At 37.4% G+C, this 18,265-nt stretch overlaps 2 protein-coding genes across 3 annotated transcripts in view; one reads left to right on the top strand and one right to left on the bottom strand.

Moving 5' to 3' along the window:
* Positions 1 to 18,265, top strand: part of SCOC (short coiled-coil protein) — a 702,416-nt gene that overhangs the window by 524,143 nt on the left and 160,008 nt on the right. The gene's annotated exons all lie outside the window — the stretch shown is intronic.
* Positions 1 to 18,265, bottom strand: part of INPP4B (inositol polyphosphate-4-phosphatase type II B) — a 187,258-nt gene that overhangs the window by 50,053 nt on the left and 118,940 nt on the right. For both annotated transcript variants that reach the window (XM_039696121.1, XM_039696120.1), the window contains exons 14-16: positions 17,118 to 17,330; positions 10,963 to 11,107; positions 286 to 458 (exon numbers count right to left, since the gene is read on the bottom strand). In XM_039696121.1, coding sequence (XP_039552055.1) covers positions 286 to 458; positions 10,963 to 11,107; positions 17,118 to 17,330 — 531 coding nt within the window. The remainder of the gene's footprint in view (positions 1 to 285; positions 459 to 10,962; positions 11,108 to 17,117; positions 17,331 to 18,265) is intronic.

Raw genomic sequence — 18,265 nt, 5'->3', positions numbered from 1 at the left:
TGTGCAAAGGCGGGATTAGGCAACTTTTCCAGCCCATTGCAGACCTGCTTCTCTGACTTAGTGATAGAAGTACCATGAATTTTTACTTACTATTTAGTTTCTTACCATATTATAAAATATTTAGGTAAATATCATGGAAAATAAATTAAAAGTTGTGGCAAATTGGAAGGAAAAAGCCCAACCAAAAAAAAAAAACCACCAAAAAAACAAACCACAAACACTGGCATGAACAGTATACTTATAATCACAGCAACAGAAGGAAGTAAGTGACACAAGACAACCTACTGCTTGGCTGAAGACGATGTCTCTTCTTAGGGTCAGCATCAAACACTGCGGCAAACCACAGGCAAGTTCCTGGAGCAGGACAAACGCCATGGATTGCTTGGCCCTGGTCACCACCTCTCCCATGCAGTCCTTCAGTGTAATCACCAGCGGGTACAGCTGCTCATACCAGTCATCTAGAACACAACAGGTCATCTGTTCCAAAGTGGAAAACTTGCAGTGAAAAACCCTTTTCCGCTAGGAAGGACAGTGGCAGCAGCTGTGTAGATCACCCTTCCCTTTAAAACAACCCTGAAGCTCTCCACAGACCACTGTGGGATCACAAATGCCACCTGAGAACATGCTTATAAGTAGGACTCCATCTTACCACTGGGAATGGGTAAATCCCAGGCCTGAATCCAACTGCACTGTGAAACAATGGCCATTTCTAACAGTCCCAGTATCTCTGTAAAACTTGTATTTAAGTGTCACAGACAGAGTATACAGGGAAACACATAAATCCTCATTTAGCACGTAAAGATTAATACCGTGGAGATGAAGGTCTCCATTCCAGGACTTACAACTGGCTATGTAAGAACTGAAGTAGCATCAAAAATGCAAAACCAGAGAGGATAACCATGTATTTAAGAAAATGTGGGTGCTGGAGGGCAAAACACAATAACAAATAGGTATCTGGAAGGGTACCTGCTTAATCTACAGGCTGGAAAAATAATAAGTTTCAGATCATATTCCTTTTTTTTTTTAGCTTTTCTTTATGTTGTTCTCTTTAAATATTTAGAGATATTGAACTCATTTTAACTATTTCCATCAGAGAGATGCAGACTATTTTGAAACATGTTTTTCCCTGTAAAAATACATGCTATTATTAAATATATTATTTTTATATATAATATAAAATTATTAAAATATATTGTTTACATATAAATTATTTATAAATAATAATATGTAAAATATTAAAAAACCCCTAGTGAAATGCTTGAAAAATATGATTCCTTAATACATTACAAATGAAACAGTGATAGCTAGAAATGGAAGAAAATCAGAACACCTTACACAAACTTTCCCAATAATCCCAGCTGTTCCTGAATTTTACAGGATTTAATAGAATCAGACCTGCACTGTAGTTGTTTTGCCTACCCTCTAAGCTGAGCACATAATACAAACAAACAGAAAAAAAAATCCTCCTCCTTCGGAATCTACATCTCAGTTTCATTGTACAGTTTGAAATGGGGAAAATCAACACTCTGGAAGAATCTATATAAAAGTTGGGAATACAACTGACAATGCAATAGTCTATAATTGGCTCATATTTTCTGTAGATTAGTGTAATTAAGAATCAATGGTAATTAAAATCTGTTGTAATTAGGTGCAAGACAGCAGCATCTTGTTTCAGGTAACATTCTGAGTCAGGCCAGTAAAAACTCATTAGTACTGAGGAAGTTCTTTAGGCAGGAAGACACGGCTGCCTGGTGCCAGTCAATTTGGCAGAGCTCCAGAAAAACACATAAATTAATAAAACTGTAGCCAAGAAGACTGAAGAGAACTCTGAAAGTTGGGAGAAATGAGAGAAAGCAAGGAGCAGGAAAGGGGAACAAGGACAGAGAAGGCACAGAGAACAACCTGAGCTCCTTTATTGTCTTTGTGGTCAGACAACATGGGTTTTAACACAGTCATACATATTTAACCATGAGTAATACAGACTGAGGAAGCATTCCCTGGAAAACAGCAGCTCTGAAGTGAGTGTCATCCTGACAAAACAGATCGTAATCCACCCCCAGGTACAAGCTCCGGGTGATTTTATACATGTCATTGACTAACAGAGGGATGACACACTGCGTGCCAAGGTCTGGTGTACACGTTTTAAAGAGACTGCTGGAAAAATTGAGAGCTTGCAGGGCAGAGCTACCAAGATTTAGAATTTAATCTCTTTAGGATGATGAAAAAGTCTGAGCAGCAACTTGATTTCCCCTCTTCATGAGGAGAAAATAACAAGGACTAACTGTGGTGTTTATTCTAGGGAATAAAAGCAAAAGAACAATCAGAGGCTGCTGCAAAACACAGACAAGTTTAGAAATAAGGTAGACAAAAAGTGTGATATACTGGAAGTCAGTGTAGACAGATCAGGCAATCTAAACTCTCTTTTCAAGTCAAATTACAATCCTTTATTAATAGCAATAAAAGCAACAGCAGCAAAATAAGCTCAAAAAATGTAAGGCACACTGAACCAATAAGGAAGGCTGGATGTGGTAAGACTAGTTTGTTGGCTGCCCCTTACTTAAGCAAATAATGAAAAATATTACACTTGGCCATTTCAAAATAGACTTGAAGGTACAGCAGGCATCTGTTCCCCCTACATGGGAAAGAAAAGCTGGATACAGATACAGATGCCAAGGATATGGCACATACTCTGATAGCCAGGGCAGAAAAAGCAGAATTTCTAGAACTAACTACACTTCTTGAACCTGCTATTATGATTTCAGGTTATGTAGATAGGGCTAAAGAGCATTTCTGACAGCCTTTTTCATAAAAGAAGAGCATGTACGGACAGGAGAGGGGGGAATGGATTCAAACTGAAAGAGAGTAGGATTGGATTGGATATTAGGAGTGAAGAAATTAAAAATTCTTCAGAGTGAAGGTGATGAGGGACTGGCACAGGCTGCCCAGAGCAGCTGTGGATGCCCCATTCCTGGAAGTGTACAAGGCCAGGCTGACTGGGGCTTTGAGTAACCAGGTCTAGTGGAAGGTGTCCCTGCCCAACTGCTGCAGATGGGTTGGATGGAATGAGATGCCCTTTAAGATCCCTTCCAACCCATACCATTCTTTAAATTTATGAACAGAGGGGGTCACATACTGGCCACAAGTCACTTAATACTTAGATCTGTTTTAACAGAGCTACCAGTTAACGAGTCCACCCACTGTGGATTTCTGATTCTTCAGGAACATAACTTTGTATTTCTCTTTGGATGCAGGATGAACTGCATCCTAACATTTCAGTGCTCTGTTTCATCAGCATCCATTCCACTCCTGCTCCCACAATGCTTAAAGGCCTCTCCCAGCTTTAAGCATCTGCAAATTTTATATGCATCATCCATATTTCATAAGGCAAGTCAGTAATAAAAATACTGAATAATACTGGACCCAGAACAAATCTAAGTGGATTCTTCTCCATGCAGCTTTCTAGGTTGGCAGTAAACAACTGATAACCACCTTCTATTACGATTTTCCAAATTTGCACATACCTTTTGGTAGCTTCAAGATAATTTTCTCACAACATTTTTTGAGGGGAGACTACATGTTTGGAATACTAACTTATTAATTTACCAACATAAGCAGTTTTTGTCTGTAACAGTTGCATTTAAAAGGATTTCAAAGACCTTAAATTCTCAAGGTCATGTTTTTACTAAAGAACATTCATACTAAATTTATTAAAAATAAATCCTACTGAGTACTTAATGTCCCAAAGAATACAGAGCCTTACTTACATAGGTATTTGGCTTTTTGGTAAACAATAAAAATTGTAAGTTTGTAGAAAACCTTACCCAAGCAACTGAGAAATAGAAATTATTGTAGAATATAGAGTTGCACATGTCACTAGTAAAGAAGAGAACCTTTGTGTGATTAAGTTTTCCGAAACAATCTTCTGCTCCTTGCTCACACTGAAACTGTGTTAATAAGGATGTCCAGTCCCCAGAAGGTGGAGCTAGTAGGCAAATGTGACAGGGATTGCATTGTTTCTTGAAAAAAAAGAATGTTCATGAATGAACAAGTATATTCTCATGCTTATGCTTTATTTAAAATCAAAATAAGAGGTGAATCAGAGAATGAGATCTTAAAAAAGCCAATCCTAGGAAGAAAAAAAAAGGTGCCCAATTTTTGCTCGGTTAAATTTCACTGTGTCACTTGTTATGCAGGATGTCATGCTGCAAATACTCCACCAGGAATCCGAATGAGAATCCATTCATTAACAATGCACAATGATCCAAAAATCAAGCAGTAACACCTACTTATATGTAAGTACTGCAGCTTGTAAGTTGTTCCTTGAAACTGAGAAGCACTGTGAAACTAAAGTTTGTGAAACAAAAGAACAAATAAACATTGTATTTTGAAGCCTCCAAGTAAATTCAGTAGATCTTGGGGAAAAAAGATTGTTTTTTACGCAAGGCATAAATATATAATACTAATGCAATTAATATATAGACATTATTTATAAAGGGAGCTGACATGTCACATCTCTTAGAGTGACTGTAGAATCACTTTGACTACATTTTAAAATATCTTTCCAAATATCAATTATTATTTCCAAATAATTTCTTTGTAGAATCACTTCAGAAAAGGAATTATACAAATTATTGCTTTTAACACATACACAGACTCAAACACATTGAGTCTTCAGATCTCAACTTTCTTTTAAATTAAAATCACAACATTTGTATCCACAACACAGTGGAAAATTGTTTGAAAAAAGGTAAAGAATTAACTGAATGAGTGAATATCTGAAAAAAAGAGATTAGGAGCAAGAACAGAAGCAACAAGGAGACTCCAGGATGACTGTCAGGTTGCTAAAATGACATGGGCAGCCTGTCAGGTTGGATCACTTAGCATCCAGAAGAACTGTCAGAGTCTCCTGATGAAGCAAAGAAACTCAGTACAAAAATAGTGTTAGTCAGCCACTGGAAACTAAAACAAGGCATAAAAACTAAACACGTTAAATTAAAGAATGAAAGGATGAAACTAAGAAGACAGTACCACCGCTATGCGGTTAGAATGAGATTAAAACAAAAGTGCATGTTCAGCAAAGCACTGAGTAAATATTCCATGTCCATTGCCAAGAGAGTGGTAGCAGCTCAGTTTGTGATAGGACTTGCCTTTTGGTTACTGGAAAATACCTTTCAGTACCATGTTCCTGTAATCAACAGGCCTGTACAGGCAAATGACCTGCTTAGCAGGCAGCTAGTCAGTTCTGCATGCTCATACCCAAGTTAAAATATGTCAAACCACATGTTAAATTTGACAAAGCTTGGCAGAAAAGCAAGCTCCTGGTCTTTTCAAAGTCAAGCCCACTGAAATGCTTATTAAAATATGCTGGTAACCAAAAAGGATGCTTCAGCATAGCATCTCCTTTAGCCCTACAACAGATTAAAAAAGTCAATTTTGTCACTGCTATTTGTGCCACCTAAAATCCATGAATGGCTTTAAGTCACTTCAAAATTAAATGGTGTGAAGTTAAAAACCAAACCTTAAATAAGCAGAAGAATGTATAATGTCATGCTCTTAAATCAAAGGAGGGCACTACAGACATGTAAGATATATAAATATAAATGTGACATATAAATGTAACAGCAGATACCCACGAGGTAACCTTTCACTTAAATTAATCACTTACTGCCTGATCATAAAAATAATCCATGACAGAATTGAAATAATAGAGGTAAAACAACATAAATGAGTTGTCTTGATATCACAAAGTGAACATTGGACAAACTCTGTTTTAAGGAAAAAGGAGGCAAATCAAACCAACCAACCAACACAGAGCAGCAGTAAATCCCTAAAATCAGTGCGAAATAATTAACCCAGAATTTGGTTTTACTCACATAGGACAGGAGCAGTCTTTTAATTTATATTTTTTAAAGGGAGGTTTAAAAAGACTAACTTAGAAGATTTCACATATTCAGCTTTGCACCATAAAAAGGTCAGTGCCTTATTTCTATATTTTGCCACTCAGCTCTTGGAGCTCAGTTTAACTCCAGCTGAGGGCTAAGCTCTTTAAAAAGGAGGAGGCTTTGTACTCATAATTTCCAGGAACAATAAAAACCGGAATTATTTTTCCTAGTATTCCTGCCCTTTAAAGCACAGTTTGGGTGTCCAGAAATTTTGAATTCTTGGGATTTATTATTCCATTGCAATCATCCAAGATTTTCTACACTGTCACATGGATTAATGGTTAAACCCAAAACCATCCAATCATACATACACAAGTATCTCAGCACATTTAATCACAGTGAAAACAGAAAGAGAAGACAAAGGTAGTAAAAGACAAAGCTAAAGAAATCTAATACATTTTAAACATAGGAATGTCCTGTGAATGCTGTGCTACTAAATATTCTGATATCTTGTTTTAATTTGTTGATTCAGTTAAATAGTCTTTCTTTACCTTACATATTTTTCAGCTTCTGTTTTTAGCCAAAGTACTTAGAGAAAGTACGGCTGAAGGGGTTGTCTTGTATTTCTGGGCTACATTCAGCCCAGATAAAGATCCTATCAAAAAGAAAATGATGACACAAAAGTGAGAGGGAAAAGGGAAAAAAAAAAGGCATAAGTAAAATTCATGCAAAGACAAGCTTAAAAGTAAAGGAAGGGAAAATGGAAGGAAGAGGAAGGGAAGAGAAAGCTTTTGATTGCTCTAAATAAATTATGTCTGCTACTCAAGGACACAGACCACAAAAAAAATTTTCATCTTCCTGACTAAACAATATTTTAAAATAAAAGTTTTTCTGAAGATGCAAATAAAACTAGAACATGGCTTTATTTCCCACTTCTACCAGAATTGCATTGGAACGGATGCACTGAAAGGATGCAGTGCTCATCCCCAGGGCATTTAAAAGTCAGAAATTTTGAATCTAGACTTATATTGTCCCAAACAGGTAATACATAATAACAGATAATACAAGAAAAATTAACCCACATATGTCTGTAGCAATGTGAGTATGAACAGAGGTTTCCTCTAATTCCAGCTAGGAAATGTGGCAACGTTCCCCAAGCAAACCTATGCTGAAGGTTATCAAAGGCCAATTCACAGAGCTTACGATTCCATAATTCACTTAAAGGCAAAATCCAGGTGCAATCACACTGGCAACTCAAATCGTTTGTGATAATGTGGTGGATCCTGTATGTATCAAATTAGGGAGTTCTCACCCAGAACCGGTGAAGGAACAGCTGGGTGGGAGCCCTGATGGGATGGTACAAGAAGCAGATGGAAACAGCCACTTTCAGCAGCCAAACACAGACATCTGTCAGGGGCTGTGTAAGCACAAAAGCAAACTGCTGTGTTTCACTGGCACCTTTAATGCTACAGGACAGGCTTTCACATTCCAACGCTCATGGAAAATGAAAAGGCAAAAGTAAAAAGAATTTAATGTTGTCACATATTTCTCCAAGGCAAGCCAGACTAGAGTTAGAAGAACCAAAAAACCCCCTCTCCTTAAAAATCCTTCTACTCTTCCTGATTTATCCTGCAGAGGATTCATAATCCTGCAACTGATGAAACCATAGCATGTTACCTTGGTAACTGTAACTCAAATTCAGTCTTTAGAATACACTCAAAGGTCAGACTGCATGAAAAGTTAAGGCTGAAGAAGGTATAATTCACACTGAAAGGCAGAGTACAGGGGAGAAAAAGTGCTTCAATATTTCCAATTACAAAGATTCCAAACAACAAATATAAATGTATTTGGAAAAAAAAAAAAAGAGTAAGATCACACAATGACACAGTCATTGAGACTGCAAATATAAACCTACTTTAGGAAACCCTGAATATATGTCACAATAACATCTATAATTATATGAAGATGCTATTGCATCAAATTAATGTCATAACATTTTCTATAATCTAAAATGAACAGGTGTGCATTCTTTGAAAGGTTTTCATTGCTACATGCTACAAAAAACAGTCAGGTTCACTAAATAAGCAAAATTGTATCCCATACTTCAAGGCATACTTGTCAATATTTTGTTCAAAACTCTGTATTCTTTTTTCTTACAAAAGCAGCCCAGTTTCTCAGAGGATTAACTAAAGCAGTTTCAGAGTCAAAGATCAATCTGTGCCCATATATTTGCAGCATTAATGAAATACATTATGCTCAAATTATGTATAATATATAAGCAAGATGTGGCAAGATTTTCATTTATGTCACATTTGTGAATTTTAAGTAGCAGAGAAGTCTGTAATTTTAGAAATGTATCTATGTGTGTACACATAGTGTGATTTTGTATCTAGGAAAATGCTGTGAACTCACAACCAGGCTTCAAGTTTAAAATTAAGCAGAATTAAGGCCAAATTTGTAACTGTAATCTTGGAATCTCAACCTCTGTGTAGGTGCTTCACAGTGCACCCTTATGGTTTCTTGTTAAATTTCAGAGAGGGAGATGCAGAAAAAACCAAACATCTAAACCCACACTCTCCTAGAGAAGTCAAGCATGAAAAATTCTGGCCCCAAAGTTTTGAAAATCATTAGGGAACCAACTTTGGCATACACGTGGACAGCTCTTCAGAAAGCTCCATCTTTCAAGTTAGTCCTATAAAAGAAAGCAATTTTAAAATACCTCCATCTCTATTTGACCTTGAAAGTCCTATAAACTGTCCAAGGCATTCCTAAAATGATGTCTTACTCAAGAAGAACGTGAAAACACAGCAGTCTGCCCCACAAATCTCTGCAGTTCTCCCGTGAGGGAGTATTACAGAACTTTTGGGACAACTTAACAAAAGTACTGACTGCACTCACTGAAGGACAACTGTACTGATTCAAGAGAAATAGGGATGGCTCTGAAATGAAGAAAAAAGGAAGGATTTATTCCAGCACCACAGCAGTTGGATACTTCTTGTGTCCTTGGCCTACCAGCTCCAGAAGTCAACTTCTCAGCTGGATAAAACTCATCTATAATTTTCTAACAATTACTGTTACCATTATTACTAAAACAAGAGCTACATTTCATTCTACTTGATGGCTGCTTATTATAATACTTAAAATTATTCAACTTTTTTTTTTTTTGGCTTGTGACCTAAAAGCTCTAACCAATATTCCATTTGCCTGTGAAGGGTGTGAACCTGAATCAAAGCTATGATCACAGAATGAAAGACTCAAACAAACTGGTTAAATCCATAACATGGCGTACAGCAGAGGAGATGTTCAGGGGGCTGAAGAGAGTAAAGGAAATTATGTAAAAGTTCATGCTGGCATGAGCTAGGCTTGTCAGAAAGCATTCCAAAATAATTATCCTAATTCATACCTTTTTTTTTCCAGATAGAGGAAGGAGGTATGGAAATCAGAACTTTTGTTCCACAACTATGAAATACAGACAAAACCCACAACATGTATGTCAATGCATACACACACAAATGCACTGCAGTCACTTGGGGGAAAGTCTGGGAGAAAGTGTACTACTACCACTTTAACTGCAAAACATTTCTACAAGACATACTGGGCTTCTAACAATAGCACGAAAGCTTGTTAGCACCACGGGGAAGAGAAGGGAGTTAGGAACAAGAACAATATTCAGTTTTTCTCTTTTAATCACAATGAATATGCCTGAGTTCACCATCTCAGGATTCTTCCCAGTTCAAAACTACACCTACCTAGCTGTTAAATGTTTGTACCTTCTCTGAGGAAGGCAGGAAAGGTAGAGAAAGCTGTGTTGATATTTTTCACCTGCAAGGCTTCACTAGAGAACAGAGATTTTATCACCTTCCTCTCTAACATTACATGTCTGGTAAACAGAAACTTAGAGAACCAAACAGATAAGGAATAAGTTGCTCTCTGGATTAATCATACAAAATCAAGTCCAACACATCTTGCGGTGAAAACAAGGATTCCAGGACTCCAACACAAACCTCTCACACTGGTAAAATGCAGATGTTACAGTTGCATTAAAAATCAAGACTACAATCAGAATTCACAGAACTCACCAGTACCACACAAATGACATAAAGCTAAAAAAGTAATTTTAATTCTTGTTATGTAAGAAGGAAATTACAAGTGAGTACTCATAACTTTAAAATTATGTAATCAAATTCTGTGGAGAACATGTAAGGGAAGATACAGGATAAAATGCACAATTAAAAAAAAAAGAAAGTTGAAACTACACAAAGCTCCAAAAAGTAAAGTAGTTGTGTTGGTTTGTTGTTTTGTATGGGGAGTTGTTTTATTTAGCTAAAGAGCGGCACAAAGGTTGGCTCTGATTTCCTTGCATTAGGACTACCACCACTATCACTAAGGATCTGTTTAATTTATTGCAACACACTTTCAGACTAGAAAGTCTCACCAGACTTATTAAGCAGATCTAATCTCTGCATCAAGAATGCAAACATGAATAAGCCATAGGAGAAGATCAGAAGAAGATCAGAAGGTGAAGATCAGAAAGTGACAAGGACTCACCATGTACAAAATTTTCTTTACATCATCCCATGGAATTATTCCACTTGACCTTTTGACATAGACTGATAAGTATATGCAGGTAAACATGAATTTTATCAAATCAGAAAGTAAAAATCAGTATATCACCTCAGAAAAGTAGAAGCTTTTGCAGGAGAATGAGACTGATACAGAATGTTCACCTTTCCATACAAGTTTTCTATGGGGTAAGACACAGTCCAATTTTTTTTCCTCAAAATATTACATGCAAGTAAAACCTAAAGTAAATTATATTACATCAGCCTACAAAAAGAAAACGTTGTGGTTGCAAAAGGTTTACACTCTAGCACAAACAACTGAGCATGGCAAGCAGTCTGAGCACATATTAAAGCTGTACTTTGTTACATAACTTCCCTACAAGTGTGAAAACCTTGCTATTAGCACTCTCATCAAAGATACTATGGAATCTTCTCTAGATGACTTTTCTGTTGCTGTGTAGATTTTTATTGACTCTTGTCAATGATTAAAAAATAAAAATTTAGGGGGTGTTGCTTACCTCCTGTATGCAACACCTTGCAATCTGCTGCTGAAGGCTCATTTTCACCCTCCTTAATGTTGCTGATGTTGTCTTTTTCAAGCAATCTGTCCACCATAGCAATAAGGCAGTTCAAACTCTTTGCCACATTGGCCCACACCCTGTCCTGAAAAGAGCAGAATTATCACTGCATGTTACTGAAGAATAAAAAAAAAAAAGAGAAGACAATAGTAATTTATTAACCCCTCAAGCTGAGACAGACATGCAAATTACTAGAAATATTAGACAACTCTCATCCTTCAGCCTATTACCAACCTGAGACATTTTCATGGAGATTTTTCTTGCAGTGTAAATGAATGCAAATTCTTACGGTTTTAGACACTGTGCTTCAAACTTGACATAAAAATGCAGACAAAGTTTCACGTCTAATAGCAAGGAACTGAGCAGCTTGTCTATTTAAATGATACCTTAGGAGTATAGACACACTCAAAAGCCTTGCCAAATCAAACCTTTTGTGGGCCAGTTTTATCACAGTACGTAATAACCTCTTTTTGATAATTTAACATATCCTGTATTTTATCACATCAGTTACTCTGCCAAAGTAAATGCTAAATTCAACTACTAGAATGAGAAACTTGCTGTCATGGCATATTTATTAGGTAACACCATTTCAGTTTCATTCCCCACCTCTCACATAAACTGCAATCATCACAATTAACAGAGTTTATAGTAGGAGAATTACTGAAGTAAGAGTGGTAGAAAAAATTCTGTACGAGCTGAGAACAAAAGAAATAATGTGGAACACATGAAAGAGTTGTTATGGAACAGAGATATAGGGAGAGTCCTTCAGGTACTGGATGCTGCAGAAATCAAAGCTTTTGCATCTACTTTTGCAGCACTGAATAAGAAGAAAAAAAAACCAAGCCATACAAGAAATGAGGCTGTACACAAGACACACAATCAGACTAAAACCAAAACATAACAAACCCACTGAAATCACCCTCCCCTCTCCAAGTATATGTTTCAATGATGAGTCATTTTGAAAATATTGTAAAGCAACCAGAGTTTGCTTGAGGGTTAAAAATGGGAATATAACATCACTACTTGATTTTGTATTTTACAGTGCCAGAAGAAAGAGAAGGTTAAAGAAAACTGAGAACTCAGAGAAATACCATAGTTCCATATAAATGGCAACCCTTGGATTTTGAGTGGAGGCAAATCTATAACTACTACTACTAGTAAGGCAAACATTTAAATCTAATGTTACTTTTCAACTATGCACCACACTTCAGCCTGACTAGACGGATCTTATCTTTCCCTGCTCCATTCTCCTGAGGACACAACCTGTGACAAGTGGCATCCTGACCCAAAAGACAATACACTGGCCCACAGACAGAAGCATGGACTTTCCCAACCTGTACAACAGAGTTCCTCTCCTCCAGCTCCCCAAACCTGACTCCTGGAGCATTCTTGTGGGCAGCCTTAAGGACAAGTGAGCATCCAGTTTATAGGTGAACATGGAAACAATGTTTTCATTTTCTCCCTAGATAGACCTGCTTTAACCATACTATGAAAAAGGTACTGTTGATTTACAAGAGGCAAGAAGTTGGTCACACTCAAGCAGAACTGCATTTATTCCACAACTGTTTAAAGTGCTGCATGTACAATGTAACATGTGGAAACATCTGCACCTGTACATGAGATAAAACATTAGACACATGAGTATTTGGTATTCACATACAATTAGATACAGTTAGAAGTCAAAAGACAGAGGGCAGGTATAGATTCCTTCGAAAGTTTCCTCCTATATGCAGCTCAAGCAATCCTGAAAAAACATTTAGAATATTTGTGAAACTACTGATTTTTACCACCCACAAACATAATTTTGGGGAGAAGGATTCTATGAAGAATCCTCCAGAGAGTATCAAGGAGCTTCAGAGCTTCCAGTTACTGAAGTTGCTGAGGAATATGCAACTGAGGTTGCTCAGAGAGGCTGCAGCAATCTAATTTATCTTTCCTTTGTCTGCTGGGGGAGCTTAATTCCCCCACTAAAAAAAACCCAAAAAACCAACAAAACCATTAAGCTCTTAAGGAGCATCTGGAGTTATTGCACAAGCAACACAAATATGAGCCCTTGTTTCACATTGGAAAGAGCACTTTTCTTTTTTCAAACCAACTATTAACACAGCATTGAGATGATGTCTATGCAACATTCTCACAAGCATTCCCTGAGGGTTTAGAAGCAAAATTCATAAACATCTGTTGGCAGAAAGCTCACTCTTATTATCATGTATCTGGCTTTTTTATATACAAGCAACTGAGAGGGAGCAAGGGCCTGTCTCACAGCTCTTTTTCTCCACATAGGAGGTTCCTGGGATTGTGGGCAGATAGTAAATGTAGAGATATCTATCATTCATTGAGATGTTATTCTGTCTCCACCAAAGGCAGTCACATTTATCTAAGAAGGCTGCTGAAATTCCACAGTTTGGCAGGAACCATTCTCAAGTAAAAATGCAGTTTCCAATCAGTGAAAATCAAGTAGCTTTCAATGATTCTCCACGAGAAGAAATTAATCCACTTCATATTGTCATTCTTTACTATTTCCAGAATATTTTCCTGTAGCCTAGCACTGACCTTTCATCTTCTTAACCAGTCTATTTTCAATTTGCCCATGAACAATCTCACAAGTGATCACTTTATAGCATGTGCCAGGTTAAAGGACAAAATAGAGTCTAGCAGTCTCTTAAGTAAGCACTCTTACAAACTCTCTGTGTCAAGTGATGGATCAGGAGAAATTTTTATTGACACGCTGAAATACTAATGTGGAGTTTCTCAGTTCAGTCGAAGAGAAATCTCCCAGGTTTCAGGCCTGGGAAACTTAGAGAGGAAGAATAAAAACAATTATTATCTCTCTTTCTGTTCATGTTGTTTATAGATATGTACCTTTGGAGTGTGCCATTCATAGTTCACCAACAGTGTGAAAGGTTTCTACTTTGAGATCAGTCAGATTTCACCTTAGCAATCCTGGTTGTAACAGGACACTACCGCTTAATAAAGTATCTCTTTTTCACCTTCTGAACCATGGTCTCATTTCGCCTGCCCCTGACTCAACAGTGTCATAATAACACCCTAGTTTTCTAGCAGGATACTTCTCCCCTGATCACAAGTTTCCCACTAGTTGCTGGAGCAAATGTGGATGGTAGGTTTGTGGTATGAAAGAGAGAAACAAGATCTCTTTCTCCCTCTCATTACTGCTTCTTTAAGTCAAGGCAATGACAGGGAAGGTGGAAATCTGTGATAGGACTTGACCCCATTGAGACAAGGCAGTGCATTTACATCTTATACTTCTCCCAAACTTCAGAAGTCATCTGGAATGATATGGAGCCCTGGCTCATGCAGCTAGGTGTTGCTAGTTAAAAATGACCATAGTCACACTTCTACTGTCAGCTATGCTATGGTACTGGCCAGCAGACATGCACATTGAAAGATCTCCTTGGAAAGGTAGGCCTTGACATCAGTGAAAGCTGGGCACTTCTCCTAGGACAATTAAAAATGAACCTGTAAAATAATTCTCTTTCATTCATCCAACTGAAAAAAAAGTAATTAATTTCCATCTGATTGGAAAGTATCATTAAAAAGTAGGACAGCCTCCTCATTTCAGAGAGCAGGAAAGGATACTCTCTTCTGTCACTGCACCTAACTGGATGTCTTCCTTCTAAACACTGCCAGCCAGTGAAGTCACAGAAGCTGTATCTTTGTTTTTAAAGCATTCTCAGCCTTTCTGAATTCACCACAGAGCTCCTCAGTCATTTCTTGTCCCTCCATGGACACCACTGCAGTTGTGTGCTTTACTTGTGCCATGTATGACACAGCATCTGCATTCCCAGAGCTCTGAAGAAGCTGTGTCTTCTTGAGTGGATATTTAGATATTTCCTTAAGGTCCTTTTGAGCTCTGTTCAGAGATACAGGAAATATCTTAAGTTACATGTATGATTAATACCCCCTTGTGCTGTGGCACATGGAATAGGTCACACACACATTAGTCCTTCAGCCCCATGTCTGATCACCACATCAGCATTCGTACAGAGTTTATTGGAAATGCCATTTTATCTGCTCTTTGCAGCTCCAACCCCATTAACCAGTCAGAAGTGTAGGGCCAGCTCCAAGTGGCAATGTGCCCACCTTTTCTTGTATCATAAAAGAAAACTTGGTATGTGCCCTCCTACACATATCTAGGGTTCTAGGATAGATATCCTAGGTTCTAGGATAGCAGAAGCAATTGGTGAGAGGAGAAAAGAACACCTTTCCTAACATAAAACTCTCAAGTTAAATATTCTCCCTTTGGCAGTATGCTTTCCTGCTGCCTGTGCATAGTGCACCAATATAAATAGCTCAATCCATACTGCTGCCAGTGGCTCTTTGTACTTCTGTGATGTCATAAGGTAACACAGTCATGTGAAGTGGATGGAGCAGGGTCAGCTTAAAGAGTTGTTTAAGGATTTAGATTTCAGGCAAAACCAAAATTCCAATTGCAAAATGTAACACTAGTACTTGGTAACAGCGAGGAAAAAACCTACAACAGCAAAGACGGATATAGCATTGTGCATGCAAAGCAACATATATTAGAGATTTTTCCTTTACAGTTGAGTTTCACAGTAGATTAAGTGTTTTTTCAAATTTTATATGCATTTATTCTTTCTCTTTCGATCATGGTAATCACAATTTGATTATTAAAACACATTATTTATCACCTCTACTGACAGAAATAACTTCTATCTATCCAAAGTCTAATCATTGAAATTCAGAAAAAAATCACAAAATTTCTCCAGAATTTATACTGTTTCAAGTTTGACAATGACTCTGACTCAATTCAATTCAGAAAACAGTGAAAGATACATTTAATTTTGAATCAAGATAATCTTACTAATTCAGCAGAAAAAAATAAATACTGTTTAAAACGACCCACTTGTGCAGTTTAATAGGTGAGGACCAAGCACCTACCAGCTTTTTTAAATCAGTTATGAAATACAGCAAAGCTATCTTCTCTCCAGAAATGCTAAAATGCATTACTAAATTAAAATACAGCTTTCACAAATTGCCACTTTTTCCAGTGCAAAACTTCTCTCTTTTACAAAAACTATTGTGTTATTTATATTTCTGAATGTTTCAACAGCTGAAAATGAACGTTTTGGCTTTAGTTCAATGAAAGAACCACCATTCCAGCCTCTCAGGTTGTTGAGAAAACACAAAAAAGTGAATTAAAGGCTCTAAAACCGGAGGACAAATAAAATAATGAGTTATTTATTGTTTAAATCTCATGACTACATAATGCATGGGGCTGAAAATAATTGCCTTTCTTCTAGAATAAATATATTCTTCTTCCTTTATTTTTGGGTGTGGATAAAAATTACAGTTCAGATGCAATACCATAGCTCACACAAGTTATTAATTATTTACAACAGAGATGAATATGCTGGCACCCTTTACATTTATGAGAATATAGTGATGAACTCAATGTATGAGCCTGGACTGAATAAAAATAGCTTGAGTACGTAAGAAATAAAGTAACAGATCTATTATGAAGACATCTACCAAATAATTGATTTATAAAATCTCAGCCACATAAATAATACATACCTTTGAAAGATATGCTAAGAATGTTAAAATATAAAAGTTATATTTAATTCTTTTACACAACCTCAGACACTCTCTAAGAATAGAATCTAAGGGCAAAGGCCTCTGTTTTGCTGAGGGTTAATTCAAGTATATTTAAAATGGTTACAGCCTGAGGGCTGGAGAGGGATGTTGCAGGGGGTGGGGAAGAAAAGAATATTTCCCTCTGAACAGCATATGCTGTTCCAGTCCTTAAATCTGCCCAACTAGCAAAACCAATCCATGTAAGAACAAAGACTATTTTTCTGACTGGGCAAGAAGATACTCAATATCTTCACTGTTATATGCACAACCAGGCAGTCTCAGAGCAGCACACCGTATTTAGGAAAATTCTTCAAATCTAGCTTCAAAATCTGCGATGCATCTGAAAAACACAACTTTACATTTTTGCACCCCTTACCCCCTGCAATGACATGTGACAAGGACACCTAGGGCTTGAGCTTGTTTATGCTGATTTGTAGGGTTTCACATTGAACACTGACCAAGGGTTTCTGTCTACTTACCCACTCTTCCTCATCATACTCAGAATGATGGGGTATAGAGTCCTGCCTTTTAATCTGAGAAGGATGATCCTGGTGCTGTGCATCAGCCCCTTCTTCTGCACTGTTTCTAGGCACAGCTGGTTTCTTGAGGACACAGCCAGGCCGGGCTGTGTACAGTGCTAAAAGGGCACTTCTGACCAGCTGGTCCTTGAATGTGTGCACAAATAACTCCGTCTAGGAAAAAACCAAACAAATGAAAAGGTTAGACCAAAGAATGCAGTACTGCAGCAAAGTTGTATAACACTGAATTATCCTTAGGCAGAGCAGGTATTTGTTTCAGGCCTGCCTGGGAGGCAGAAAAAAAAAGTAGGCCAACAAATAACGAGGAAAATTTAAAGGGTTTTAGAGATATCATCACATTCTATAATCCCAGTGTTCTAAGGATTAACACAAGAGTACATTATCTGTCATAGCGATCATAATCTTTTCACATCTTATTCCAATTACAAATTTCGCCTCAGAGGCGAGCCTCAACCAGGTCCAAGAGTAAACAACCACAGCATAATAAAAATTTCTGAATAAGTGTTAGATAAAACACAATTAACCAGTTTAATAATATCCCTAAATAAAACCCACCACTCTACAACCCTGAAATAGCAGTATCTGCAAAAGCAGTGTTTCCAGAGATAAATTTCATTACTGGCAGGTATCAACCAAGATATCATGGTAGGTGACACCTGATTTTAAGCTTGATTTTATGTACATTTTAAAGAAAGGAAACTCTGAAGTAGTTGTCTTGGGTCTTCAGAAGATGCTACTCAATCTCTGTGTCATTTTTCTATGTTGGCTGTTACAGCTGGAATTTTACCATATTTTTAAAATCCTTCAATCTTCCTGCATTATTAATCTCCCTTCCACCTCAACAAGAAAAGTAAAATACTTTCTGCATATGGGCTTCACCATGTCCAGATTGTCACCATTGCAACAGCACTTGTGCATCAACACAACCATTGCAACAGCCACCGGTGTGACAAACATGCCCATCTCCCTATCTCCCCTGGGAGACTTGGCTTATTCCCTCCATCAGCTGCCAGAACCTACGGAACAGGAGCAGACACTTCCTTTCACTACAGGGTGTAACAGCTAACAAAGCCACAGGAACAGCTCGG

The sequence above is a fragment of the Passer montanus genome, unplaced genomic scaffold (assembly GCF_014805655.1).
Source record: "Passer montanus isolate IOZ18808 unplaced genomic scaffold, ASM1480565v1 scaffold95, whole genome shotgun sequence".
NCBI lineage: Eukaryota > Metazoa > Chordata > Aves > Passeriformes > Passeridae > Passer > Passer montanus.
The sequence above is the reverse complement of the archived record's forward strand: the minus strand, read 5'-3'. Positions and strand labels throughout refer to the sequence as shown.